This window comes from Malassezia japonica, chromosome 1 (genome assembly GCF_029542785.1).
Source record: "Malassezia japonica chromosome 1, complete sequence".
NCBI classification, from domain to species: Eukaryota; Fungi; Basidiomycota; class Malasseziomycetes; order Malasseziales; family Malasseziaceae; genus Malassezia; species Malassezia japonica.
The window spans coordinates 752587-779393 of NC_083370.1; the positions used below are offsets into that span (position 1 = coordinate 752587).

Genomic DNA, 26807 nt, shown 5'->3' on the forward strand with positions numbered 1-26807 from the left:
GCAATACAAACGCGCTGCGCGCCGAGCCACATGGCCACTCGGTGCCTGGATGCGAGGGACGAATCAAAACGGGTCACGCTAGGCGAGCTACAGGACGTCATCGAGGCGCAAACGGAGGCCGGGGCCCTGCGTCGAACTAAGGTGCACTTGCTGCACCACGGATTGTGCTGCGTCAGTAGCGTTACGTACCCTTCTTGAACGCACCGGGTGTCCGCTTGGCCACCGCGTTGCCGTGCTCGTCGGTGGTCTCGGCGTCGCGTGCGTACCCCGCAATGACGTGCGCGCTGGTCTTGGTGCCCGCCAGGCCGCTCACCGCCTTGGTAATCACCGCGTCGAGGAGCGCATGCACGTTCTTGCGCAGATCCACCTCGGAAAAGGCGATGCGGCCCACCGCACCACGCACCACGCCCGCACGGTCGCCACGCCAGTCGACGCCGGAAACGAGCTGCTCGACGGCACGCTGCATCTCCTCGCCATCGTCCACGGCCGTGCCACGCTTCACGCTCGGCATCAGACCCTTGGGGCCGAGCGTGCGGGCGAGCGCTTTGCTGAGCGAGGGCAGGATCGCCGTAGTACAAAGCACACGCGTATAGGGCGGCACACGGCCGGACGCCGCATCGCTGATCATCTCGCTGCCGCCGATAATCAGACGCGTCGACGAGTTGGACGCCGCGAGCTGGTCGGCGGCTTTTTGGGCGGCGGCGGCGGCGTCGGTGCCTTGCTCGGCAAACACAAGCACCACCTCGCCTTTGATACGGGGGTCACGGGGGTACACGATCCGGTCGCGGAACGCATTCGTCTGGTTCGAGGGCACATTCGTGACAATGTGCAGCTCGTACGCATTCTTGGGGCGCGCCGCCTCCAGCGCCTGGGTTAGGGGGGTTTACGTACACGGATCACATTGCGCGCCTCGCCAAGCGTCATGCTCTGCGCGCCGCGCTTCTCGCTCGTCTCTTCTATAGACGCCGTGCCTTGCGCATCGAGCAGCGCAGCGGCCGCAGCCGCCTCAGCGCCTTTGAGCTTGCCTTGTGCGTGCAGACGCAGCAGCGTCGCCGGGCTCTTGCGCGCTTTGCCGCGGCCGGGACCGCTCTTGGCCAGAAGCGGAGCACTGGTGCTCAGCAGCCGCGCAGGCGCTCGCGCCGCCGCGCGCACCACACTCGGCACACCACCCACCAGCATCGTCGAGGAAGAGAACTTCGGACGAGTCACGTGACTCGACGCGTCCTGCCATGTCCGCCTTGGGCTCCGCGACGCGGCAGGTGAACGTATACGGCCGCAAGGGGAATACGCGCGTGGTCCCGGCGCGAGTAGAGGAGGAGGAGGAGGCGCCGCCCCCGGCGCCCAAACCTGCCAAAGGGCTCTTTGCGGGACTCGATCTGCGCAGCTGGATTGAGAGCCCCCGCAAAGTGTTGGCCCAGTTTACGCCCAAGCGAGCGAGCGCTGCGCCGCCGTCCGGCGAGCAAGATACCCCTGAGGCGCCCGAGTCGCCCTTGTTTAGAAAAAAGGAGGCGCCCGCTTCGCCGTCCAGGGCGAGTGGGAGCACACACGCGCTGGAAAGCACGCCGGCGCCGGCGATCCGTGCCGTGGCGGAAGCGGCGCCGGCCGACGACGCGCTCGATGCACAGACCGAGGCGCTGGCGAACCTCTCGCTGGGAGACAACGCGGTGCAGCGCATCCTGCGCGCGACGCAGCAGGACGAGGCCGACGTATTTACCGAGTTCCTCGACGAGGTCCTCGCCAGCGGCACGCTCGTCAAGATCGGCGAGGCGAGCTACTCGGAAGTGTACCGCGTCACGCGCCCGGGCATCCAGTCCGCCAAGGGACGCGCGCCGGTGTCTGTCATGAAAGTCATCCCCCTGGAGGGCGATACGCTCGTGCGGGGTCCGGCGCAGTCGCCCCTCGACAGTGTCGAGCGCGAGATCCGCGTCACGCGCGCGCTCTCGCCCTCGTCCGAGAACGGAATGCAGTTTGTACGCCTGCAGGAAGCGCGGATCGTGCAGGGCGCCTACCCCAGCGCCCTGCTCCAGGCATGGGACGACTTCAAGGCGCACGACCCCCGCAGCGAGAATGCGCGCCCGGATATCCTGCCGGACACGCAGCTATATGCGATCCTGTGCATGGACGATGCGGGAACCGAGCTCGAACACACGCCGCTGTCGTCGTGGGCACAGAGGGCCGCCGTCTTTTGGCAGACGGCCTACGCGATCGCCGCGGCCGAGCAGTCTGCCGAGTTTGAGCACCGCGACCTGCACCTCGGCAATATCCTCGTGACGCAGGTGCCGGCGCGGCGCGCGACGCGCTCCGTTTCGGGACAGAGAGCGCTAGGCGATCTGCCCGAGCGCCTGTGGCAGACGTACGAGCCGCGCGCCGCGCAGATCCGCGCGACGATCATCGACTACTCCTTGTCGCGCATGGTCGTCGACGGCAGAGTGCTTGCGTACGACTTTTCGGACGAGGAGCTGTTTGAGGGCCAGGGCGACTCGCAGTACGATGTCTACCGCACGATGCGCGCACTGGTCGCAAGCGACTGGCAGGCCTTCCAGCCGAGCACAAACCTCTTGTGGCTCCACTTTCTGGCGCAGCGCCTGCTCGCCGCCGAGGCGCCGCCGACCGAAAAGGCGGAGGAGGCAGCGTACACGAGCCTGCTCCTCGCCGAACAGCTCGCAGAGGACGCGGTCGAGCACCTGCGCCGGATCGCGCCGCAGCGCAGCGTCTCGACGCGGTCCAAGCGCCGCTCGATCCAGCGGGGGCCGGATGCGTGGAAGGTGCGTCCGAACGCGGCGACACGCACCGTTGCGTCGGCCGCCGACTTGGTCCGTGCTACCGTAGAGTCTATGGAGGTGTAGGACCGGTGATGGATAGAAGAATGCTTGGGCTAGCGACACGCCTTCGCACGGCCCGCCTAGGCACGCATCACAACCCCGCACGACGCCGTCTGGCCCTGGCTGCATATATCCCACGGCGTCCCTTTAGATCCCGGTGCGGCTTAGCACCCCTCCACTCCGCTCACGACGGCTTTCACGTTCCGGCAAGCGAGCAAACGTCCTCCACCCCGCACGGTGAATGCAGTCAGGACCGGACGAGCGGCCCGGCGTGGCGTGGCCACGGCTGGATAATGTGCCGCTACCCCCCGCACCACTACCATACGATGGTACGTTACTGAGCTCACGCAGAATTCCTGGTGCCTTCCGACGAGCCGCCGGTGCTGGACAACGAGCTGCTCGCGCAGCTGACCAGTGTACTGCAAACCCATGCGAGCGGCAGCCCCTTGCGATCGCGCGCCGCGACGCCCCACGCCCGGTCCGAGGACCGCAAGACCCAGGGCGAGGAGCAAGATACCGGGCGCCAGCTCTTTAGCGAGAACGAGTCATCGTTCCTCTCGCAGTTCTTGCAGAGCCTGGACCGGGACCTGGCGCCGCTGCCGCTGCCGAGCACATCCACGCAACCCCCCGAGGCGCCCGGGGAGACGAGCAACGAGGCCCCTCCGTCCCCGTCCGAGCACGCGCCCAAGCGGCGGCGGCACGTCGTCTCGGAGCAGCGGAGACGCAACCAGATCCGCGAGGGATTTACGCACCTCGCCGAGCTGCTGGATACCGGGCGGCTGTACGGCGCGCGTGCGCTGGGCCTGAATTCAGGCGCAGGCACCGGCGTCGAGGACGAGGACCTCGACGACCGCACCGATGCCGAGGAGGACCTCTCGCTGGGGTGCGACGAGGAAGAGGTCCAGCGGCGGCGAAAAAACGCGCAGCGTCGCGCACGGTCTCGCGCCAATGCGGGCAAGCAAGCCCGCGGCCGCGGCCGCGGCCGTGGTGGAAGTGCGGGTTGCGCGGGCAGCAAGAGCGCTGTCCTCTTCCAGGTCGTCGACTTGCTCTACTGGCTCGAGCAGCGCAACGCGGCGCTCCGCCAGGATATCAGTGTGCTGTCCACGGCAGTCTAGTGCCTCTATATACCCTATCCGTACAATATTACAGCGCTTCATAGGCTCCGCGATCCGTGCGGCCCAGCGCGCTGTCCCACAAACGCGTGACGCTGCCGAGAAGGCCCGGCGCAGCGGCGCGGCGGTCGTGCGCCGCCTGGCGGATCGACTCGCGCTCCACCGCCTCGAGGAAGCGGGGGTGGGTGCTGATCGAGCGGCGCACGCGGTTCACCTCGGGGTCCGAGCCGGCCGGCGACGCAAACTCCTCCTCGCCCTCGCCCATGTGCTGCGGCACCGGGGCGCCCACGTCGCCAAAGATGGCGTCCATCTCTTCGAGCGGCACGCCCTGCGTCTCCGGGTAGAAGTAGTACACGACCAAGAACGAGCACAGGCAGAAAAAGGCGTGCAGGATATAGAGGCGCCACTTGATCTGCTCCTGGAGCATCGGCGTGAGCTGGCCGACGATCCAGTTAAAGACCCAGTTGGTCGCCGCGCTGAGCGACGCGCCCTTCGCGCGGAAGGCGAGCGGCATAATCTCTGGCGTCCACGCCCAGGGAATCGGGCCCCACGAGTAGCCGAATGCGGCGTTGAACAGGACGACGCACACGACGACGGCCTGCGGCGTATATGGCTTTTCGGCGCGCAAAAACATGCCGCACAGGCCGAGCATCAGCGCACAGAACAGCGCACCCGAGAGCAGAATGGGGCGGCGGCCCCACGTGTCGACCAAGAACCACGTAGGGACGGTGGATAGTACGTAGATCACCGCATTCACGCCCGTCATGAGCAGCGCGTCGCGGCCGACCCAGCCCGCGCTCTCAAAGACGAGGGGGGCGTAGTACGAAATGACGTTGATGCCGTTCAGCTGCGCAAACATCTGCGACGACATGCCGATCAGCGTGCGGTTGCGCAGGCGCGACCACATCGCGCGGTACGAGCGGTCGCCTTGCGCACGCATTTCGAGCACGCTCTGGCGAATCTCCCAGAACTCGAGCTTGGCACGCACGTTGCGGGGGTCGCCGTTGTTGTGCAGGTTCGTGAGCACGAGCATCGCCTCGTCGTTCTGGTCCTTGTCCAGCAGCCAGCGCGGGCTCTCGGGGAGGAGCACTGAGCCAAAAGCCAGCGTCAGGCCAATGACGGGCTGCAGCAGGAGCGGTGTGCGCCACGCGGCGTTGCCGCGCAGGAAGCTGCAAAAGTAGTCGAACCACACCGAGGCCATGTAGCCCACAATGTTGCCGGTGAACTCGATGCACGCCAGCTTGCCGCGGTTCTCGGCAGGAGACACTTCGGACTGGTACGTCGGCACAATCATGCTCAAAAAGCCCACGCCAAAGCCCGAGATGATGCGCCCGACGACCATGGCCGTGTAGCCGTTCGCGAGCGTCTGGATCGCGCCGCCCAGCGAAAAGATAACGGCGCCCCACACGAGCACCTGCTTCCGTCCAAAGGTGTCGGCCAGCACGCCGCTCAGCAGCGACGTAATCAGCGCACCAACCTCGAGGATCGCGACCATCGTCCCAATCTGCGTCGCCGTGGGATGCGCAAAGTACGCGACAAACGAGGGGTGCGTCAAAATGCCGCTCATCACGCCTTGGTCGTACCCGAACAAAAACACACCCAAACTCGCAAAGCAGGTGACAAAGAGCATCAGCGCGTCGCCACGAATGCCGAGGCGCGAGAGGGGGTTCGTGCTCTCGTCCAAGTCGACATTCGGCGGCCGGACACCTTGCAGCGACGGGCGTTCGCCAAAGAACTCGGGCGCGTACGGCAGCGAGGCCGAGCGGCGCAGGCGCGGCTCCTCGCCCGCGCTCGCAGGCAGGGCAAGGGGGTACGCCGGCGTCGATCCGTTCATGCGCCCCGTGACGATCCGCTCCTCCGGCTCGGTCCAGTCGTCCAGCGGGTCGTGCTTGACCATATCCGGCGTGCCGACCATGGTGCTGGTCTCGACGTGCATGTCTTCGTCCTTGAGCGCGTCCGAGACGCGCGGCGTCGTCGTGCCGGCCGCGCCCCAGCGCCGCGGCGCGCCACTCGTAATCACCGTCTCGGTGGCGGTGGACAGGTCGCCGCCAATGTCGCGCTCGCGTGCGCTCTGCGCAATCTCGGCCTTTTCGGCGCGCAAGCGGTCCGCCTCGCGGATGCCCCACGAGTCGCGGAAGATGTAGTGCACCTCTTCCAGCGAGAGCTGGCGCGTATCCGGGAAGCCAAAGATACACAGCACCGCGCCGAGCGCACACAGACCCGCGTAGAAGCCAAACGCACCCGACGGCGTGATGGCGTTGCTGAGCGACAGGTACGTCGCATTGATCAGCAGGTTGCAGCCCCAGTTTGTCGCCGTCGCGATACTCGCAGCGATCGCGCGAGTCTCGATCGAAAAGAGCTCGCCTTGCTGCCACGGCACATTTCCGAGGCCGAGCGCATAAAAGAGGACGTAAATAATAAACGCGACAATCAGCAGGTCGGCCCACACCTTGTTGATCGGCATGTCGGGCGAGATTTTCGACGGGTTGCCAGGCACCATAAAGTTGAAGCAGATACTCGCAAAGACGAGCGCCGCCGACATGATCGGCACCGTGTACACGATTGCGCGGCGGCGGCCTACAATGTCGATAAACCAAAAGGCAATGACGGTGCCGAGGAAATTGGTCACGCTCACGACCATCGACACCGCGACCGGGTTCTTGAGGCCGACGCTCTCAAAGATCGTCGCGCTGTAGTACATCAGTGTGTTGAAACCAGAGAGCTGCTGCAGCGCTTGCAAACCGGCAGCGATGGCGAGCGCACGCGCGTTGGGGCCGGTAAACATGAGACGGATACGCTTGTACAGGGGCAGCTGCGTGGTGCCGCCCTGCACCTCTTGCACGCTCTTGCACACCTCTTCGGCACGCATGCGGCAGTACTCTTCGGTGGCATTCGGAAAGATGCGCCGGAACGTGCGGTTGACCTTGTCTACACGCCCGCGGCGCCCGTCGAAGCGCGGCGACTCGGGCAGCCAGGCCATGCTAAAGAGCGAGATGATGGCGGGAATCGCACCGCCGGCCACCGTGTAGCGCCAGCCGCCTTTGACGTTCACAAAGCCGGCTCCGACGCCGTTCGCAATCACCTGGCCAAGCGTGAGGAAGGCGACGTTGAGCGTCACGAGGCGCCCACGGAGGTGCGTCGGCGCAAGCTCGCCGATCCACAGCGGCACAATCATACTCGCGACACCGACACCGATACCCACGATCAGGCGGCCGACAATCAGCGTCGCCTTGTTGTGCGCCGCGGCTTGGACGATGGCGCCGACGATAAAGACGACGTTTGCGAGCGCAATCACGACCTTGCGCCCGAACCAGTCCGACGGGAACGCCGCGCCGAGCGAGCCGATCAGCGCGCCGAGCGACGTTGCGGACGTCGCCATCTCTTTTTCCCAGTCCGACATCGGACTGCCGAGGTCCGTTCCAACACTCACGAGAACAGACGAACTGTGTCAGGACATCGACGTACATGTATCCCGTATCGTAACCAAACAGCGAGCCAGAAAGACCCGCACAAACAGTCAGCATCCACAGCGTCCAGCCAGCACGCTCCATGCCCGCGCGGATCAGCGCAATGGACTCGGGCGAAGTGCCGAGTTGGGCAGTTATAGGCGCCTCTTGTGGCACATCTTCCTGCGGCTCTCGCACCGCCTCTTCAGGCACATGCGCCGCAAGGTTCTTCATCGCAATGGAGCCCTCGTCAGCGAGGGACATGGCGAGAACAGCCCGTGTGGAGGTCGCAAAGGGACGTGCGTGGAGTTGCTATGGATCGGGTGGCGGTTTTGGCCGGAGCGTCGCTGGGAGGTGGCCGACGGCCCCTCGCAGCGGACGCAAGCACGGCCAATCCACACAGCCGTACCCATGCCACCCACGGCCACCTACTGCACCTGTGCATCCACACGCCTGTCGAACACTTTTCACTATCGTTTCTAGTTCGCCCATGACTCGAGGCCACTGTACGTCACGCCGGGCGTGCCCGTAAGTTCGCCCATGACGACACCCTCCTCGCCCGACTGCTTGAGCTTCGCAAGGGTCGCGTCGACCTTGTCGGCCGGCACGACAAGCACCATGCCGATACCGTTGTTAAAGGTGCGCGCCATCTCGGCGGGCTCGACCTGACCCGCCTTTTGGATCCATGCAAAGAGCGGCGGGCGTGTCCAGGCGGTGAGGTCAATGTGCGCTCCGAGCCCCTTGGGCAGCGTCCGCGGCACGTTCTCGGTAAAGCCGCCGCCGGTAATGTGCGCGAGGCCCAAGACGTCGTGCTCGGTCGAGTGGAGAACGTGCGCGAGGGCCTTGATGTAGATGCGCGTCGGCGCGAGGAGCGCGTCGCCGAGCGTCGCCGGCGTCTCGACGCCGTTCACCACTGCGCCCGGCTTGCCCCATGGGCACGGCGCGTCGAGGGGGATGTTGGCACGCGCCGCGCACTTGCGCAGGAGCGAGTATCCGTTCGAGTGTGCGCCGCTGCTGCGCAGGCCGATGAGCTTGTCGCCAGTGCTCATCTCGCTCAGCTTGGGGAGGATCGCAGTGCGCTCGACTGCGCCGACCGCAAAGCCCGCGACGTCGTACTCGTCGCCGACGTACATGCCCGGCATCTCGGCCGTCTCGCCGCCGATGAGCGCGCACTCTGCCTGACGGCATCCCTCGGCAATGCCTGCGATGACGTCCGAGGCGGTGCTCACGTCGAGCTTCGAGCACGCGTAGTAGTCGAGGAAGTAGAGCGGCTGCGCGCCCTGCACGACGAGGTCGTTGACCGACATCGCCACGAGGTCGATGCCGATCGTGTCGTGCTTGTGGTAGTCGAGGGCGACGCGCAGCTTGGTCCCGACGCCGTCCGTGCCGGAGACCAGCAGCGGGTCGCGGAACTGGACCGCGCGCAGGTCAAACACACCGCCAAAGCCGCCGAGCGAACCCATGCAGCCCATGCGCTGCGTGCTCTTGGCGTGCGGCTTGATGCGCTCGACCAGTGCATTGCCCGCATCAATGTCGACGCCGGCCGCAGCGTACGTCAGCCCCTGCGCCTTGGCCGCGTGCAGCGCGCGGTGCGCAATGTCGCGGCGGAAGACCATCTTGTCAAAGTGGATCGCGTCGATGCCCGCGTACGCGAGCTTGAGTGCGTCCTCGAGCGTCGCACCGGTCGCCGACACGGCGAGCACACGGCCGCCGGCGGTGACCACTTCGCCCTTTTCGACGCGCGTGCCGGCGTGGTAGACCGTGACGCCCTCCGGCACCTTGTTAAAGGTGATCGGCAGGCCCGTGGGGTACTTGCCGGGGTAACCGCCACTCGCCACGACGACGCTCACCGCGTAGCCCGGGCGGATGGAGAACTCGGCGCAGTCGAGGCGGCGCTCGACACACGCCATAAGAATGTCGGCCAGCGCGCCGGCCGGCTCGAGCAGCTCGAGCACGGCCTCGGTCTCAGGGTCGCCAAAGCGCACGTTGTACTCGAGCACCTTGGGGCCCTTGGGCGTGAGCATGAGGCCGACGAAAAGCATGCCGACAAACGGATAGCCATCCTTGCGCATACCCGCAATGGTCGGCAGGAGAACCTCGTTGCGGATCGTCTCCTCCATACCCGGCGCGGTGCCGTCGGGCGTCGGGCAGTACGCGCCCATGCCGCCCGTGTTCAGGCCCGTGTCCCCCTCGCCGATGCGCTTGTGGTCCTGGCAGCCGGGCAGCGCACGCACCGTGTAGCCGTCCGAGAAGGCGAGCACCGAAAGCTCGGAGCCCTCGAGGCGCTCTTCGATGACGAGCGAGTCGCCCGCGTCACCAAACACCTTCTTCACGAGGAGGTCCTCGACGCCCTCGCGCGCCTCCTCCTCGGTCTCTGGGAGGAGGACGCCCTTGCCGCCCGCGAGGCCGCTGGCCTTGAGGACGACGGCGTGCGCGCCGCCGAGCTCCTTGATGTACGCCATGCACGCCTCGACCTCACTCGAGGTGAAGGAGCGGAAAGCGGCGGTGGGAATCTTGTGCCGGTCCATAAACTCCTTGGCAAACTTCTTGGAGCCCTCCATCTGGGCGGCGGTCGGCGACGGACCAAAGACTGGGATGCCGACTGCGTGAGCAAAAACAACGTACCCTTGCGGAACGCCTCCTCGACGCCCTCGACGAGCGGCGCCTCGGGGCCCGGCACAACAAGGTTCACCTTGTTCTCGCGCGCCCATTGCGCAATGGCGCTAAAGTCGCCCGACGCTTTCGGTTCGGCGAGGTTCGAGCAGCGGTTGCCCAGCACGGCCGTGCCGCCGTTTCCGGGCGCCACATACACGTGTTCCACACGATCAGAGCGCAGGAGGTGGAGCGCAAGCGCGTGCTCGCGGCCACCCGCGCCGAGAATCAGAGCCCGAATCGACATGGTGAGAACTATCCGTGCATCCCCCTTTTTCTGCTGAGTAAAGGTGTAGCGGCTCGGCCGGAAAGAAAATTTGTTTTCTTCGCACCATGTCCAAGCGAGCGCTGGCGGAGCCGAGCGCGGCGCAGCCCGAGCGTGGGCGCGCTGACGAGCCCCGTGTCGAAGAAGATGGCATGGGAGAGTTTGAAGATGCATTCGAGGACGAGATCGAGAGCGACGAGGGCGAGGTCGTCGACATGGCCGACGAGGGCATGGAGATCGACGGCGTTCCCGTCCACGGCAAGATTCAAGAACTCGACGAAGACGAGGAGGAAGAGGCGCCGACCGAGGCATACATGCCGGGCCACAAGCCCCTGCCAGAAGGGCACACGCTCGTGCCGGACCAGTCCGCGTACCACATGCTGCACCGCATGAACGTGACGTGGCCCTGCCTCTCGTTCGACTTTTTGCAAGACCACATGGGCGCACAGCGCCAGGCATTTCCGCACTCGGCGTTCCTCGTGACGGGCACGCAGGCGGACGTCGCCAAGAACAACGAGGTGCTCGTGATGAAGGCCTCATCAATGCACCGCACGTCGAAGGATGACGGTACGTATGCTCCTCCCAGCGGCAAGGATGTCTTGAGGCATTTGGCTGTATGAGCTCACGCTCGATGCCGAAAAAAAACTCGCTACCTAACTTTTTTACCACTGAGCCTGCTGGGATATTCAAAGGACACACTAACGACAGACCTTTCGGACGAGGAGGACGACGACGACGATGTAGACGAGGATGCCGTGCTCGAGTACCGCTCGATTCCGACGCTCGGCGGCGTGAACCGCGTGCGTGCTGCACCAACGTCGACGCCGACGTCGGACCTCGAGCCGTGCCTCGATCCGTACCCTGTCGCGACCTGGTCCGAGACGGGCAAGGTGCCGATCTGGGACATCCGCCCGCTCTACAATGTCCTGCAGAGCCCCGGCACGACGCTCGACAAGAAAAAGGCACACACGCCCCTCTTTACCGTCGAGGCACACCGCGGCGTCGAGGGCTACGCGATGGACTGGGGAGGAATTCTCGGTGGCGGCTCGAGCGGCAAGGGCGGCCACCTCCGCCTCTTGACCGGCGACGTGCACAGCAAGATCTTCCTCACGACGAGCAACAACACAGGCTTTACGACGCACGCCGCGCCGTTTGAGAGCCACACGAGCTCGGTCGAGGATCTGCAGTGGTCGCCGTCTGAGCCAACCGTCTTTGCGTCGTGCTCGGCGGACCGCAGCATCCGCATCTGGGACGTGCGCGTCAAGTCGCACCGCTCGGCGCTCGCCGTCGACGGCGCGCACGACCAGGACGTCAATGTAATCAGCTGGAACCGCGGCACGCAGTACCTGCTGCTGTCCGGCGGCGATGAGGGCGCGTTGAAGGTGTGGGATATGCGCAACTTCAAGGCGCAGGACGGCGCGCCGTCGCCGGTCGCGCACTTTGAGTGGCACCAGGGCCCGATCTCCTCGGTCGAGTGGCACCCTGATGAGGACAGCATCTTTGCCGCGTCGGGCCGCGACGACCAAGTCACCCTCTGGGACCTCGGTGTGGAGCGCGACGAGGACGAAGACGCCTCGCAGCTGCCCAAGGGTCCGAACGGCGAGCCTGTGCCGAGCCAGCTGCTCTTCTGTCACCACGGCGCCTCGGAGATCAAGGAGGTGCACTGGCACCGCCAGATCCCCGGCATGCTCGGCAGCACGAGCGCCGACGGCTTCCACTTTTTCAAGACGATCTCGGTGTAAGCAAGAATACCCATAGCTATGTAATACTATCAACGGCCCGTGTACGCCCACAGCTCAACCTCTTCACGCAGCTCGGGGGGCATGTCGGCCTTGCGCAGCTTGTTGTAGTCATACGACACTAGATCCTGCAAGCCCTCCGCAACAACGGCGCGCTGCGCGACGGAGTAGGCGACCGTCTTGATCGTGAAGCGATCACTCTTGACGATCGGCATCTGCACAGCCTGACCAACGAGAATCGTATCGGGGTACAACGCAGGGCGGCGATAGCGGCAATAATTTGTCGCTTGGATCACACCGAGGTTGCGGCCTTGCACAACGTCGTCGTACATCTGACGGGGGAGGTTGTTTGCCATCAGCTCAAAAAAGGCAAAACGGGCATTCTCAAACCAGCGAATGTAGTGCACATTGTTCACATGGCGGAACTGATCATGATCTCCCCACGTCAGCTTCTGCCGATAAATAGCAGGCGCGGGAAAGCCGAGGTCCGCAACGGCTTGCTCCGCCTCTTGGATACGCGCTTCTTCTTCGCGCTGTTGTGCGCGAATAAAGTCCATAGAAGGGAGCTTCGCCTGGCTGTACAGGCGGACAGCACCCGGCCTAGCGAGCGAAAGAGCACGGCGCTGCGCTACAAACCACATGTCAAAAAAGGTTAAGATTCTAATTAGGGCGCGGGGGAGTACCGCTTCGTGCGTTGACGTTCACGTGCCGATCGGCGACGTCGCGGCGCGACGTCGGCCCGTGCACGTTTCGGTTGCCGGTCCGAAAGTGCCTCGAGCTCCTCAATGGACACCTCCGCGGGGTCCGTGCGACGTTTCGGAGGCGTGTCCGGGGGAAGATAGTCGGCCGCGCCGCTGCTGGAGTCCGACTTGCGGGGACGCCGGTGCCGGCGGCCATAGGTTTGGCGGACAATGCGGTGGGCTTCCGAGGAGGTATCAGGCTCGAGGTCCGACGAGGGAGCTTCTTGGGTAGGGCCCAGAAGCATCTGCTCGGCCTCTTTGAGGTCTTGCTCGTCCGCCTCGTCGTCGACCGTCGCAGAGGGCGCAGTTTCCGGGACCGCTTCGGCCGCGCCGTGCTGGGTCCCTTTGGTCTCGGCTTCCTGCTCATTGTCCGCTCGGTCCTCGGCTTGGTCTTCCTGCTCGTCGTCGTCGTCGCCTTTCGCTTCCTTGACCTCGTCTGCCTGTTCCTCGCCCTCTTCTTCTTCCTCGTCTTCCTCCATCCACTGTGCACCCAGAGACGATGGCATGACATATACGTCATCCAGCAGGCTCGGGCCCACTATACGGCACAGGGCATGGTACACGGGCTCTGGCAATGCATCGGCATCGAGCGGAAGCATCTCGAGGCTCTCTGTGAATAACTCGGTGCTCTCGGCACCTTCTTCTGCCAATACTTCGGGGTTCATCGCACACGAACGCACAATAAACGTCGGTGCACCCGTCTCGTTCAGCAGCGTCAGGCGCTGAAAGGCACAGTGCGAGCGGGTAATGTGCCCAGTGTCGGCGTGGTGCGCACCGTGGTTGTTGTCCAGGGCCGCCTCAACGGCCGCCTCGTCGTCGGAAGGAACTTTACGCGTAGCGGGGGGTATATGGTCGGTATCCGTTTGTACATCTGTCTCTGCATGGTCAGAAGGCTGTGGTGCTTCTTCCACTGTATCTTGGTCCACATTCGCGTCATCGGCTTGGTCAGGATTAGGCGCATCACTCTGAGCGTCGTCTGCAGGCGCCTCGAGCTCTTGCTCGTCATGGTCGTCTTCATCGACTTCAGTGTTGGTAGCCTCGACCTCGCCAACTTTGTCAGGAGTTTGATTGTCGAGTTGTGTGCCAGAGGCATGCTCAGCTTCCTCGTCATCACGTTGCTCAACAGGCGCACGGTCCAAGACGACTTCGGTCGGCATCGGAAGCTTGTCCAACTCGTCGCCTGAAAGGGCTCCAAGCTCCTCTTGCAAGATGCTCTGCATGCTCACAGGAGGACGCTCATCGTCGCTCAGCAGCATTGCGCTCGGTGCCGGTGCCCTTTCAATAGCGTCAAACGACGGCCAGGCATGGTCGGCAATGGCCCCCGAGGTCGACACGTCCGCACCCGATTCATGTTCCTGAACGTGCTTCGCGCCGAGACCCATCTCTGCCACAAGCTCGCGCGTGAACGTGTCCGCGTAGTCAATCGCGCTCGACACCGACCGTGCGTGCTCGTCGAGCGGCATTTCGATCGGGATACGATCATGGTCTTCGGAACGGTCCTCCATGTGCTCCTGTACCGGATCATGCGCAGAGGCTGCCTCGGTCGAATGGGCTGCATCGTCTCCATTCGGAAGCGATGCAGCTTGGCGCGCAGAGTCGCTTTCTTCAACGACTTGGTAGTCTTCGTCGATGTATTCGTCGTCCGCTGCCTCTTCGAGAGGGTCTTCGTCGACATGCTCTTCTTCGACATGGTCGTCTTCGAGGTAGTCTTCTTCGACATGGTCTTGAATTTGAATGTCCAGGACAGGCTGGGCCGTGTCGTGCTCTTTCACGTCGCGTGTTGTAATGCTTTGTTCTGGCTCCTCGCCTTGGTCGTGCTCGTATGCGTCTTGGACTTGGCCAAGTTCATCCATTTCCGAGTGTGCTTTGGGCGCGTCTTGGACAAAGTCTTGCACGTCTTGGACCATTTCTTCGAGCTCGTCTGCAGCCCGCTCTTGATCTTCTGCTTCTTGGAGAGTTTTAGAATCAGCTGGAGGGTACACATGATCATCATGGATGGTCTCTTTATTGTCCTCGTTGTCTGCGACGCTTTGCTCTTGGACTTGGACTTGGTCGTTAGCGCGTTCTTCTTCGAAATTGACTTGGTCTTGGCCGCTTTCAAAGTTGGCAAGTTGGACGTCTTGGACGTTGTCGTCTTTAAGCTCGACCTTTTCATCGTCGTGGCTTTTGATTTTGTCGTCATCGACTTGGTCTTTTTCGATCTCGTCCTCTTCGACCTCGTCCTCGTCAATCTCGTCTTCTTCGACCTCATTTTTTTCGACTTCGTCCTCTTCGGCTTCGTCCTCTTCGACTTTGTCCTCTTCGGCTTCGTCCTCTTCGGCTTCGTCCTCTTCGACTTCGTCCTCTTCGTCGTCGTCGCGTTGGTACTGACCATGAAAACGAAGCATGCTGGGAGGATGCGCATAATGCTCTTCGTCGCGGCCCTCTTCATCCTCTTCGTCGCCTTCTTCGTCCTCTTCTTCATCCTCTTCTTCATCGTCCTCCTCCTCATCTGGTCCATACAGGCCATGGGAACGAAGCATACTAGGACGTTGGGGCGGATGTTCGTCGTCGCTGTCAGAGAGGACCACGATAGGAGAGTCTTCTTGTCCACGAGAAGGCTGGCGAACGAGGTTATGGACGCTGGGAAGCCAGCGTGATTGCATCGCGTTGGGGAAGGCAAGAGGTGGAAAGGAAGACGAATCCTCATCTTTCGGCTCGTCTTCCGAAGGACCCTCTTGCTCTTCGCCCTGATCCTCAAAGAGATCATCCGCGGCGTCAGGGTCATTGACACGGCGCTTGTAATCATTGTGTCCGTCTTTCTCTTCCTCGTCTTCTTCTTCCTCGTCCTCCTCTTCCTCTTCCTCGTCCTCCTCTTCTTCGTCCTCCTCTTCCTCTTCCTCCTCGTCGAGCTCTTCCTCGCTTTCTTCTTCCTCTCCGCTTTCTTCCTCATCCTCATCCTCGTCCTCGTCGTCCTCCTCATCGTCCTCGTCTGGGAAAGCAGAAATATCCTCAATCAAAGGCCGCTTCTCCTTCTGCACCTGGCTGGGGCTCTCTTCTTGCTCGCCCATGCGGAACCGTAGCATGGCATCGATGTCGACGCCCTCGCCGCTACGAAACGCGGAAAAGAGCGACGAGGGCCGTGCCTCCCCCTTCGGCGGCTGATCGACGCGCCATACCTGCTCGGCAAATTTATCAATAACAACCGGCGCGTTCTTCTCCTCATCCATTACGCCTCCCAGAGCGAGCATTTCCTGCATCGCCTCTGCAGTAAGCTGCATATGCGCCTTGGCCTTGGGATCCTGGGGAATCTCTTCGGCGTCTGTGCGAGGCTGCGGCGTCCCCATCACGCCATGTTCCTCGCGCGACACGTCGTCCCGGTGCAATAGTGCGCTTCGTAGCCGTTCGCGCACGTCTGTGATCCAGGTTCCCTCGTCAAAGCTCTCAAACGCGGACCGGCGCCGCACGCGTCGGCCGTCGCCGCGCCCCGCCATGGTCGGTGGAGGATGGGGGCTCGGCCGAGATCGGGCAACCGTCCACGCGGCTCCGTAGCGATACCAAGCCCCTTTGAGTGCGATGGTGGCCGAGCTGCAGGATGCGATTGCAGGGGCTCGGATTGAGGCGGACCTGCTAAAAGGGCGCCTACAATCTCGAAATATGAGTTTAGCAGATACAACATGTGCGTACCGATTCTGACGCAGTACGCGATGCGTCGGCCAGTGTGCCTGCGCTGCGGGTTGTCTCGCTGAAGCGCCGCGCGGTGCTGCGGTGCCCCAATGCTAAGGTGTGTGCTGTGGACTGGGCGCCCGACAGCCGGCATGTGCTGTCTGCGTCGCAGGACGGCCACCTGATTGTGTGGAACGCCAGCACGGGCCACAAGGTCCAGGCGATCTCGCTGCGGATGTGCTGGGTCATGTCGTGTGCGTACTCGCCGTCCGGCCAGCTGATCGCCTCGGGCGGTCTCGATAATGTGTGCTCGATCTACGATTTGCGGCGGCGCGAGAGTATTGTCAAGGTCCCGGTCGCAAAAGAGCTTGTGGGCCACAGTGCCTACATTAGTGCCTGTCGCTTCCTCGACGACCGCCAGCTGGTGACCGGCTCAGGCGACATGACATGCGCGCTATGGGACGTGCCGGGTGAGCGCATGGTGCGCCAGTTCCAGGGGCATACAGGCGACGTGACCAGTGTCGCGCTTTCGCCCCAAAACCCCCACTTGTTCGTGTCGGGCTCGTGCGATGCGCGCGCGAATGTGTGGGATACACGCACCACCACACCCGTCCAGTCGTTTGCGGACCACGCGCGCGACGTCAACTCGGTCGACTTTCACCCGGATGGCGCCGCGTTTGCGACCGGCTCAGACGACGCGACGTGCCGCTTGTTTGACCTGCGTGCGAATAGAGAACTGGCGACCTACGCACACGGGACGATCAGCACAGGTGTCACGTCGGTCGCCTTTTCGAAATCAGGGCGTATCCTCCTGAGCGCGTACGAGGACAACCATGCACAGCTCTGGGATACGCTGCGCATCGAGCGCGTGGGCGTCATCCATGGCCACGATGCGCGGATCTCATCGGTCCGCGTGAGCCCTGCAGGAAACAGTATAGCGACCGGCGGCTGGGACGCCAAGGTCTTGGTGTGGGGTATCTAGTAATGCAATGTATCATCTACGGACTGCGCCGCGGCACAGGGCTCGGAGCCGGCGTCCAGCGCTGCTGCGCGACGCGCTGCTGCCGTGCATGCTCCTCGGAGCGGCTGCCAGCACGAGGCGTCGCGGGCGTCGCAGGGCCGTACAGCGTCGAGCGCCGGTTCCCGGTGCGGTGCAGCAGCGTGCGCGCCGCAGGGCTCAGGTCGGCATGCCGCGACGTGCGCGGGAGCTTTTTCGCAGGCACCGCGGCGGGCTTGGGGGGCGCGTCGCGCACGGGCATAGGCGCGGACGGCGTTTCTGGCTCGACTTCTCGGGTGCCGAGGCGCTTGGGCGTCGCGGCGAGCGTGCCCCATGTCATGAGCTGCTGCAGCCGCCGCTCGCCGAGGTCTTCGGGGCGGGGCGACGCGACTGCGCCGACATAGTGGTAGCCACGCACGTCGGGCGACGCGGGCGTCTCGCCACGGATTGCGGCGTCGATGATGCTGCTGCTCGGCGTCGACGGCGTAGGCGGCGCGTCGGTCTCGTCGGCGAGGCGCGTATTCGCATGGCGGATACGGGGCGCGTATGGGCCGAAACATGGCACGTCGGGAACGGCGCGCGACGAGGTGCGCGACGCGTAGGTATCGAGATCCGCGTCGGGGGGGTACATGAGTGCGTTGCGCGCACGAAACCGCCAGGTGTTTTGGGACATGGGCGGGGGCATTTTCGACGCGTCAGAGGGGACGAGTGCCTGGGATGCAGCAGGCGGCGCACTCGCCTCGGGCGCACTCGCCTCGGGCGCAGGCGCAGCAATCGCCAGCCGCTCGGGCGCGGCAAGGGCCTTTGGGGCGCTCGGGCCTTGGCCTTCCGCATCGCGGCCACACACGGCCAGCATCGTGTGCTGCGCATTCGCGCGGTCCTCGGCATCGTACGCCCATTGGTGCTTGAGCCGCCGGCGTGCGCTCGCGACCTTCATGAGCTGGGCAAACGACGCATTGTCCTCCGACGTGTACTGTGCCTGGTACTGGTCGAGCGACATGTTGACACGCAGTGGCGCCTCGTCCTCGGCCGCCTCTGTGCGTGGCGTCATCATCCCTGCGCCCCCCTGCGGCGTGTGTCCGAGCGTCTGCCACGGCACGCGCGGCGTCGCGGTCTGTGGCGTGCCAGGCACGTCGAGCGGCGTCAGCGGCTCGCCCGCGTCGCCACGCCGTGTCGTCTCCTCGAGGATCCCGCTGCGTTCCTCCTCGTGCACGAGGCGGCGCGCCGTCGCCTGGACCGCATCCGGGTCGCCGCTCTCCAGCGCCTCGAGGTAAGCATTTTCGGCCTTGAGGCGGGGCAGGTCCGGAAAAAAGTCGCGCTGGATGATGCGCGAGAGGCCGCTCGTATACTGCTCTTCCTCGAGCACAACCTGCCGCCGCAGCGACGTCTCGCCCGGCTTCGGCGGGATAATCACGCCGCCGCGCGTCGTCGCCGCGGCTGCCGCGGCCGCCGCTCGCTCCGACATGGTGGAGGCTGCTATGGGTATCTACCAGTCCGCCTCGCGGAACTCGTCGTCGAGGGCGGCGCGGTCGGGCTTGCGGCTCAGGCGTCCTGCGCGGTCCGCGTCGAGGATGCGGCGCTTGGGTGCGCGCCGCGCGACGCGTTTCGGGACCTTGGGCATGCCGGCGGTCCGTGCACTGAGCTGGGCGTCGGGCCCCAGGGCCATGTACGCCTCGTGGCTTTTCGGTGCGTCGGCGTACTCGACGTCGACCGCCTCGCGCACCACCGTCGGGCGGCTGCTCTTGTCGGCGTGTGCAAAGAGCTCGCCGTCGCGCGCTTTGCGTGCGTCTTGGTACGCCTGGCGGCCGGCTGACTTGGCGATCGTAAAGCGCTCCAGCGCCCCCGACGGACAGCACGCATCGAGCGTGACATGCCCCCCTTTTTTGAGCGGCGTGCGGATCAGGCGGGGCCACGAAAATGCGTCGAGCTGCATCACGCGCTGCGCGTCGACGCCGTGCTCACGCAGCGCAGCCGCACACGCCTCGTGCTCGTGGCCGACCTCGGCCTCTGTGCCGACCTCGACGAGCTGCCGCTTTTCGCTGCGCAGCTCGTCGAGGATGCCGCTCTTGGACTCTGCTGCGAGCGCCGCGAGCGACGCGTCGAGCGTGGGGCGCGAAAACGGCACCGCCTCGCTCCACGCCGCCGCAGACGCCGCGAGCGACGGCCGAGGGCCGCGGCGCACGACGACATAGCAGTACTCTTCCACGCGGTCGCTGCGCCCGTCGTGGAGCGTCGCGCGCGTTGGCGACGGCGCATGGTACATTTGCGAGTAGCTGCACACGTTTGGCACGCTGCGCGACGGCGGCAGGACGGCGTGCGCATGCAGCATAGGACACGCCCCGTCGTGCGGGCACGGCGCAACGACGTGGCTCTCTTGGCCGTCCTTGCCGAGGGCTAGCAGCTGCGCGCGTGCGGACGCGATCGCCGCAAACCCACGCGGCGTCGCCTCCTCGACCAGCACAATCGCCTCCGCGCCGCTCTTCCAGAGGCGCAGGACTTGGCGCTCGCGTGCCGCATCGTTCGGCAGCGGCGTGAGGCCGTACGCGAGCACGCCCAGGGTCGACGTCGGCGCAACGTCGCGCGGCGCACGTCCTACGACGCTCGGCTTGTCGCCCCGCAGGCGGAACGACGCACTGAGCGCGCCGAGGTGCGACGCAGGATCGCGCCGCAGCTCGCGCACGAGCTGCGAGGCGGTCGACAGGAGCTCGGTCGACCATGCCTCGGCACTATAGTCGCGCATCGGCGCGCCAAAGGCTGCGCGGGCAGCCCACAGCACGTCGGCCGCCTGGCAGTTGTAGTCCATGATCTTTTCGGGGATCCACACGTCGCCGCCGGCATCCGGCAGCATGCGGCGGCGCACCTCGTCGAGGACGCGCACGAGCACGGCGTAGCGCGCAGGAAACTTGGTCGCGAGGTACAGCGATGCGGCGCGCGTGCCGTGCAGCGAGTCGGCAAAATGATCACTCGCACTCGGCGCCAGGCCAAACGTGCCGGGCTGTGGCGTTTTCTTCAGGTCCAGCAGGTGGGTGGCGTCGCGACGCAGCTGCAGCTTGCTGCCACGCAGCACATGACTCTCGACCGCGTCTGCAAGCGCGTCAGGGAGGTAGACGACCGAATTGCCGTTCACCTTGCTCGTACCGAGGCGTGCAGCAGGCGAGAGTCGCTGCATCGCCGACGACTCGACCGGCTCGTCGGCGCGGCGCACCAGGCTTTCGGGCACCACGCTGTGCCCTAACGATCCACTCACTTGTGCAGCACCGTACAGGTGCGCGGCACGCGGCGCATGCCGCAGCGGCGGCACCGACGCCAGGCCCCGCACGCGCGAAGACAGCAGACGCATCGTGAGCGAAAAACGCATCGGGGGCCCGATTTCTCCACCATGAAGCTCCGGCGCCTGTTCGCCAAGGCGCCGGCCGCGCACGCGTGCCACTTTTGCGGGCAGACCTCAGTGCTCGTGCCGCCGTACGGCGACGGCGACGCGCAGCTTGCGCGTGCCCAGGACCGCGCAGCGCGCGTCTCGAGCGGGACGCCTGCGCGCTGGTTCTGCTCTGCGTGCGGCAGCTGGAACCACCGCGGGGCGGACGGCGAGGTGCTCGACGTGTGGGAGCGTGCCATGTGGGATGTAGGCGCCAACGAAAGCGCGTTTGCGACGCCGTCCAAGGTCCACGAGGAGGACCATGTGTTCTGCCGCGACTGCCTGACGAACCAGACGATCGTCACGAACCTGCTCGCCAACTACCTCTCCGGCGACGAGGCGGCAGACGAGGGGCTGCTCGCGACACTCCCAGAGTACAAGCGCTCGCTCGAGGCGCGGTACCCGATTGCATGCGAGGCGTGTGCACAAAAAGCCAACGCACGCATCGCATCCGTCGACCAGCGCGTGCAGCAGCAGCTGCTCGGGTCGTGGGTCGAGCGCCATGCGGCGCCGCGCGACGTGCACGACGAGGCTGCCGCCTTCCAGGCCGCGGTCCGGCGCTGGCATTGGCAGCAGCGGCACTGGGCGCTCGTCCAGGCGAGCGGCCTCGGCCTCGGTCTGTACATGGCGCAGCACAGCACGCCGGACGTGGTTGTCGCTGCGCTGTGCCTCGGCGCATTGATGCCGACAACGTACGACCCCATGTGGCGCCGCGCGGAAGCGATCCGCCGTCGCAACGCACACCCCGTCGAGCATGGCCTGGTGGTGTGGAAGGTACGTCGTTTGTCTTATGCAGCATACCCAGCAGGCGCTCTGGAACATCCGCTTCGGTCTCGTCCTCTGTGTCTTGACGCCGGTTGTTCCATGGATTTATGTAGGAAGCGTTGCTGTGCTGCTGCAGGCCATGGTACGTCGCTCCGCTCACCCAGCTCGTCCTGCATGCGCTTGCGCGCCGCCGCGTCACGTCGCCCGAGCCTGTGCGCCTCGTGTCGCGCGAGGTGACGACGCCGCGCAAAGAGGCCGTCGGCACGGACCCCCTTGCGGCCATGTCGCTCGGCGCGACGCGTGCCGCGCCGCCGCTCGATGCGCTCCTCGAGCCCGTGCCGAGCGCAGGCGAGGCCATGGACATTGAAGACGATACCCCCCCCACGCTGCGCTTCGGACCGCAGCGCTTCCCTACTGCACCGAGCGGGCTCGAGGACCTGTTTGAAGAGCGCCTTGCGCTCGAACCGCGCACCGAGCTCCGCGAGCCTGCGTGGCACTGGACGACGTCCAATCTCCCCCTGGTCGCCGTGCTGCTGCTAGGCGTGGTGCTTGGTCTCGTACTTCGTAATGACTAGATACCAACTGTTTACTTCGGGGGGTCGTTGGGACCAATCATGAGCTCGGGGCGGACCTGCTCGTCGAACTCCTCCGGGGTGAGGAGGCCGAGACCGACGGTAGCCTCCTTGAGCGTGAGGTCCTCCTTGTGCGCCTTCTTGGCGGCCTTGGCGACGTTGTCGTAGCCGAGGCGGGCGTTGAGGGCGGTGGCAAGCATCAGCGACTCGTTCAGGAGCGTGTCGATGCGCTTCTTGTTCGCCTCGATGCCCACGACACAGTGGTCGGTGAACGAGTTGGCACCGTCCGCAAGCAGGCGGATGCTCGACAGGAGGTTCTTGGCAATGACCGGCTTGAAGACGTTCAGCTCAAACTGGCCGTACGAGCCACCGACAGTCACAGCGACGTTGTTGCCCATGACCTGCGCGGCGACCATGGTCAGCGCCTCACACTGGGTGGGGTTGACCTTGCCGGGCATGATCGACGAGCCGGGCTCGTTCTCGGGGAGCGAAAGCTCGCCGAGACCGCAGCGGGGGCCCGAGCCGAGGTAGCGGATGTCGTTCGCGATCTTCATGAACGACACGGCAATGGTGTTCATCGCACCCGAGGCCTCAACCATCGCGTCGTGGGTCGCAAGCGCTTCAAACTTGTTGGGGGCCGTGATGAACTTCTCGCCAGTGATGGTCGAGATCTCGTCCGCGACGGCCACATCAAAGCCCTTGAAGGTGTTCAAACCAGTACCCACAGCGGTACCGCCCTGTGCGAGCATGCGGAGGCGGGGGAGCACGGCCTCGACACGCTCGATCGAGTTGTCGAGCTGCTGCACGTAGCCGCTGAACTCCTGGCCGAGGGTCAGGGGGGTAGCGTCCTGCAGGTGGGTGCGGCCGATCTTGATAATGTCCTTGAACTCCTCACGCTTTGCCTCGAGCGCCTCACGCAGGTGACGGAGCGAGGGAAGGAGCTCCTTGGTGATCTCCATGACCGAGGCAATGTGCATGGCCGTGGGGAAGGTGTCGTTGCTGCTCTGGCTGCGGTTGACGTGGTCGTTGGGGTGCACGGGCTTCTTCGAGCCGAGCTCACCACCGAGCATCTCGATCGCACGGTTCGAGATGACCTCGTTCACGTTCATGTTGGACTGCGTGCCCGAGCCAGTCTGGAAGACGACCAGGGGGAAGTGGTCCGCGAGCTTGCCCGAGATGACCTCGTCAGCAGCAGCGCTGATCGCATCGGCAATCTTGGGGTCAAGACCGTAGTTCTTGTTGACGATCGCAGCCGCCTTCTTCAGCACACCAAAGGCCTCGATCAGCGGCTGGGGCATGCGCTCCGCGGCACCGCCGATGCGGAAGTTCATCGAAGAGCTGCGTCAGCAAAACAACATACCGCTGGGTCTGGGCACCCCAGTACTTGTCGGCGGGCACCTCGAGATCGCCAAAGGTGTCGCGCTCCTTGCGGATCTGGCCCTTGAGCGACGCAATGGTAGCCGAGCGCGGCGCCTCAAAGGCCGCACTCGAAGTGGTGAGCGTGCGCAGGGCACCGGCGCGCAGCGGCGCGGCACGCACGGCACGCGCAGGCACAGCGGAGAAAACAGTACGGGCAACAGACATCTCGCCAGAAGACTCCAGGGGTGGGGAAGAAACCTGCCCCGGGCGGTTCCGGCGGTCAAGCCAGCTGCCCGATTATCACTGCACACCGGGGGGGACCTACGGGGCTACTCCGGGCATCCACGTGTTATGCACGTGCAAACGACACCTTGAGACGCTCGCCGCTGGGGAGCGCGTAGCCGTTCGTAGCATCGCGCGCCTGCGCGCCAGAAGGGATGTCGTTGTATTCCACAAAAGCAATGTCTGATCGTCCGGGGACGGTGCGCACTTCGTGGAGATTGGGAAAGGCGCCAAAGATGCGTTGCAAGTCCTCCTTCGTCGTCCCGCTGGGGATCTGCTGCAAAAAGAGGATCTTGTTGGGGGGGAGATACTCGTCAGGAAGTTGGTTAGCCTGGACGCGCGCAAGTGAAGACGACTTGGGTTCGACAGCCGTCACGGGTATGCCGGCCTCGGCGGCCTTGCGCTTGCGCTGCATCTCGCGCTCCCGTAGGATATTCCGGCGCCGCGTAATGGGCTTTTGGGCGAGGCGCGCACTCTTGTGCGCCTCCAGCGCAGCATCTGCTTCGTCGGTACCCGCACCGGCTAGGTGGTGCACCACACTGTCCGACTTGCTCTTGGCAAACGTAATCCGCATCGCCTTGCCGTAGAGGGGGAATCCGTTCACCTCCTGCATCGCCTTGGCTGCAATGTCTTTGTTCTTGAAGCTCACAAATGCCTGGCCACGCATGCGTAGGTTGGCGTGCGCAACGACCGACAGGACGCGGCCATAGGTCGAAAAGAGCGCCTCGAGCGACTGCTTCATCACTGGGTCAGATCGCACGACGTACCAGGAAGCTTTACGCGCTCATTCAGGTTTTGGATATACAAAGTTTCATTCGGCACGAGTGGCGCCGCCGCGTGGTCGCCCTGCCGCGACGGCACGGTACGCGTCCCCACCTCGGCCATCGTAGCAAAACGACGGCGCAAAGTCGACCCCGATCCCGATCTTATGCCCGATGGCCCGATGTCTATGGTACGCTACTGGGACGCCTTCTTCTTCTTCGCCAGGAGCTTCTTCTTTGTCTCGAGGCGCTTCTTGTCCTCGCTCACCTTGGAAGCAGAGCTGCCGATGCGGTTGTACAGCTTGCGCTGCTTGTTCGACAGCAGCGTCTTTGCCATGTCGCGCGCCTCGGCCTCCTCGGAGAGGGGCGCAGAGGCAGAAGCCGCTTTCTGCTTCTTCAGCGCAGCCTTGCGAGCGGCCGTGTATTGCGTGCGCAGCTCAACAAGCGCATCTTCACCGCCCGCAGCCTCGGCCTCGAGCTCAGCAGCCTCGAGAAGACCAGAGTTCGACGCGTCGAGCGGGTGGGCCAGCAGCGCCTCGAGCGCAGGACGGCCCTGGGCAGCAGCAGCCTCTTGCTCCTCCTCGTCCTCGTCCTCGTCCTCATCCTCATCCTCATCCACAGCCTCAGCCTCCATACCAAGCGCCTCCTGTGCCTCGGTAGGGACGTAGCCACCACGGCGCGCCACCTCGCGGTCGTCCACAAAGGGACTAAGATGCGGCGGAAGCGCCTGGCCGGGGCGGTAGGGCTCCGTCGGGAGGAGCGTGCGGCGGTTCGAGCAGTCGACCACCCACTGCGGTTGGACATAGATGCGGCGGCCGGGATGCTGGAACGCCTTGGAGTCCTCCGCAGGACGGTCAATGATATGGTGCGTAATCCGCTCGTCATCTTCAGCGACTTGGCTCCCGGCACCGGCCACGGCGTCCCATCCAATGTTGGAGGGGAGCGCGCCAAACGAGCGCAGGATAAACTCGATCACCGTGCGGGGGCATTCGCGCGAAATGTAAAAGACGTAGCGGCTAAAGAGCGTAGGCGCAGCATCGTCGCCGGCGTGCTCCTGGAGGTCGCCGAGCGTTGTGAGTTGATCGCCGTTGTTCTCGGCATTCTTGGAGGGCTGGGCAACAAATGCCTCTTCTTGCTCCGCATCCGGCGCGGCCTCGGCATCGATCGCGGGCACCGCCTCCTCGACCTCGGCCTCGTCGGTATCCGTGCGCGAAAGCTGCGCAATCTGGCGCTTCACGTCGCGGGCCGACAGCTTCTTGCCATCCTTGCGGATTAGCGCATTGCTCGCCGCAGCCTCGGCCTGCTCGTTGACCGGGCGCTCGCCCTCCTCACCGAGGAAGACATCGGCGTCCGCCGACGTAAGCATGAGCGAGCCGAAACCGGCGCCCTCATTGTCCTTGTTCTCGTCGAGCTTCGGGGGATAGACCAGGTTCTCGTCCGTGTACAGCTTGAACAGCACAAAGCCCATCAGCGTCTGGTAGAGCTCAAGGAAGGTCATCATCACACGGAAGTCGACGTCGGTCGGGATCTGCTGCGTAAACATATAAGGCACAAGCCACGTCACTTCCTGGCCATGCACGACCGCCTGGAAGTAGATACCCTTGATGCTCAAAAAGACCTTGCGCAGACAGCGCGTGCGCATCACGTACAGCTGCCATTCCGTGCAGAGGCGCGCACAGTGGCTCGTGATCTCTGGCGCAATGTTGCGCGAGGAGGGGATATTGGCAAAGAGGAAAAGCATCGAGAGCGCATCGTCGAGGTCACGCAGCGAGTCGACAAACGTAGGGTAGCGTTCCTTGATGATATGATCCAAGCGGTACTTGGGGCGGTTGTCGTCCAGATTCTTGGCCGCATACCACTCGCGGCGCGCGATCGCGCGGTTCACCTTCTTGGCAAAGGACTTGTGGTCACGGAAGGCCTGCAGCACCGGCTCGTGAAGCAGGTACGCAATGTCCTTAGCATAGTAAAAGGTCGTCGGCGCCGTCGAGCCCTTGTTGGCACGCTTGATATGACGGGGCTGGCGGGGGAAGATTCCCTTCAGAATGCAAAGCCGGCGGAACTCGGCCAGCGTAATCTGGAGCTTCTTCAGCGCCTGATTACGCGTGATATAGTTCTTGGCCGCTCCGGACTCACCCTTCTTCTTGATCTTGGCCATGTTCGCTGGAGGGAAGGCGTTTGCGCGCACAAATTTTTTTGACAATCACGTGGCGCAAAAAAGTGCGCCGCTCGCACGGT

General features: G+C 64.4%; 13 protein-coding genes across 13 annotated transcripts; 4 read left to right on the forward strand and 9 right to left on the reverse strand.

The window, feature by feature from the left end:
- Nucleotides 1-87: 87 nt before the first annotated feature.
- On the reverse strand, nucleotides 88-1179 carry MJAP1_000434 (uncharacterized protein; the record flags this gene model as incomplete). The annotated part of the gene is made up of 3 exons (XM_060264404.1): nucleotides 88-167; nucleotides 190-868; nucleotides 892-1179. The coding sequence occupies 3 exons, from the start codon at nucleotides 1177-1179 to the stop codon at nucleotides 88-90; spliced, it is 1047 nt and encodes a 348-aa protein (XP_060120387.1).
- A 50-nt stretch (nucleotides 1180-1229) lies between these two features.
- Nucleotides 1230-3937, forward strand: MJAP1_000435 (non-specific serine/threonine protein kinase; the record flags this gene model as incomplete). Its single annotated transcript, XM_060264405.1, has 3 exons — nucleotides 1230-2813; nucleotides 3070-3151; nucleotides 3174-3937. 3 exons carry the CDS (start codon nucleotides 1230-1232, stop codon nucleotides 3935-3937), a joined length of 2430 nt encoding a protein of 809 aa, XP_060120388.1.
- Nucleotides 3938-3965: 28 nt separating this feature from the next.
- On the reverse strand, nucleotides 3966-7644 carry MJAP1_000436 (uncharacterized protein; the record flags this gene model as incomplete). The annotated part of the gene is made up of 2 exons (XM_060264406.1): nucleotides 3966-7377; nucleotides 7400-7644. The coding sequence occupies 2 exons, from the start codon at nucleotides 7642-7644 to the stop codon at nucleotides 3966-3968; spliced, it is 3657 nt and encodes a 1218-aa protein (XP_060120389.1).
- A 215-nt stretch (nucleotides 7645-7859) lies between these two features.
- MJAP1_000437 (uncharacterized protein) lies at nucleotides 7860-10279 on the reverse strand (the record flags this gene model as incomplete). Its single annotated transcript, XM_060264407.1, has 2 exons — nucleotides 7860-9982; nucleotides 10006-10279. 2 exons carry the CDS (start codon nucleotides 10277-10279, stop codon nucleotides 7860-7862), a joined length of 2397 nt encoding a protein of 798 aa, XP_060120390.1.
- Nucleotides 10280-10365: 86 nt separating this feature from the next.
- rrb1 (Ribosome assembly protein rrb1) lies at nucleotides 10366-12039 on the forward strand (the record flags this gene model as incomplete). Its single annotated transcript, XM_060264408.1, has 2 exons — nucleotides 10366-10864; nucleotides 11006-12039. 2 exons carry the CDS (start codon nucleotides 10366-10368, stop codon nucleotides 12037-12039), a joined length of 1533 nt encoding a protein of 510 aa, XP_060120391.1.
- A 29-nt stretch (nucleotides 12040-12068) lies between these two features.
- On the reverse strand, nucleotides 12069-16249 carry MJAP1_000439 (uncharacterized protein; the record flags this gene model as incomplete). Its single annotated transcript, XM_060264409.1, has 2 exons — nucleotides 12069-12664; nucleotides 12784-16249. 2 exons carry the CDS (start codon nucleotides 16247-16249, stop codon nucleotides 12069-12071), a joined length of 4062 nt encoding a protein of 1353 aa, XP_060120392.1.
- A 163-nt stretch (nucleotides 16250-16412) lies between these two features.
- On the forward strand, nucleotides 16413-17403 carry MJAP1_000440 (uncharacterized protein; the record flags this gene model as incomplete). The annotated part of the gene is made up of 2 exons (XM_060264410.1): nucleotides 16413-16434; nucleotides 16457-17403. The coding sequence occupies 2 exons, from the start codon at nucleotides 16413-16415 to the stop codon at nucleotides 17401-17403; spliced, it is 969 nt and encodes a 322-aa protein (XP_060120393.1).
- Nucleotides 17404-17419: 16 nt separating this feature from the next.
- Nucleotides 17420-18883, reverse strand: MJAP1_000441 (uncharacterized protein; the record flags this gene model as incomplete). The annotated part of the gene is made up of 1 exon (XM_060264411.1): nucleotides 17420-18883. The coding sequence occupies one exon, from the start codon at nucleotides 18881-18883 to the stop codon at nucleotides 17420-17422; it is 1464 nt and encodes a 487-aa protein (XP_060120394.1).
- Nucleotides 18884-18904: 21 nt separating this feature from the next.
- Nucleotides 18905-20758, reverse strand: RSM22 (37S ribosomal protein S22; the record flags this gene model as incomplete). Its single annotated transcript, XM_060264412.1, has 1 exon — nucleotides 18905-20758. One exon carries the CDS (start codon nucleotides 20756-20758, stop codon nucleotides 18905-18907), a length of 1854 nt encoding a protein of 617 aa, XP_060120395.1.
- Nucleotides 20759-20797: 39 nt separating this feature from the next.
- MJAP1_000443 (uncharacterized protein) lies at nucleotides 20798-22173 on the forward strand (the record flags this gene model as incomplete). Its single annotated transcript, XM_060264413.1, has 3 exons — nucleotides 20798-21607; nucleotides 21630-21740; nucleotides 21763-22173. The coding sequence occupies 3 exons, from the start codon at nucleotides 20798-20800 to the stop codon at nucleotides 22171-22173; spliced, it is 1332 nt and encodes a 443-aa protein (XP_060120396.1).
- An 11-nt stretch (nucleotides 22174-22184) lies between these two features.
- FUM1 (fumarate hydratase) lies at nucleotides 22185-23754 on the reverse strand (the record flags this gene model as incomplete). Its single annotated transcript, XM_060264414.1, has 2 exons — nucleotides 22185-23508; nucleotides 23531-23754. 2 exons carry the CDS (start codon nucleotides 23752-23754, stop codon nucleotides 22185-22187), a joined length of 1548 nt encoding a protein of 515 aa, XP_060120397.1.
- Nucleotides 23755-23878: 124 nt separating this feature from the next.
- On the reverse strand, nucleotides 23879-24696 carry MJAP1_000445 (uncharacterized protein; the record flags this gene model as incomplete). The annotated part of the gene is made up of 2 exons (XM_060264415.1): nucleotides 23879-24555; nucleotides 24579-24696. The coding sequence occupies 2 exons, from the start codon at nucleotides 24694-24696 to the stop codon at nucleotides 23879-23881; spliced, it is 795 nt and encodes a 264-aa protein (XP_060120398.1).
- A 72-nt stretch (nucleotides 24697-24768) lies between these two features.
- Nucleotides 24769-26727, reverse strand: NOP7 (mRNA-binding ribosome synthesis protein nop7; the record flags this gene model as incomplete). The annotated part of the gene is made up of 1 exon (XM_060264416.1): nucleotides 24769-26727. The coding sequence occupies one exon, from the start codon at nucleotides 26725-26727 to the stop codon at nucleotides 24769-24771; it is 1959 nt and encodes a 652-aa protein (XP_060120399.1).
- Nucleotides 26728-26807: the final 80 nt, after the last annotated feature.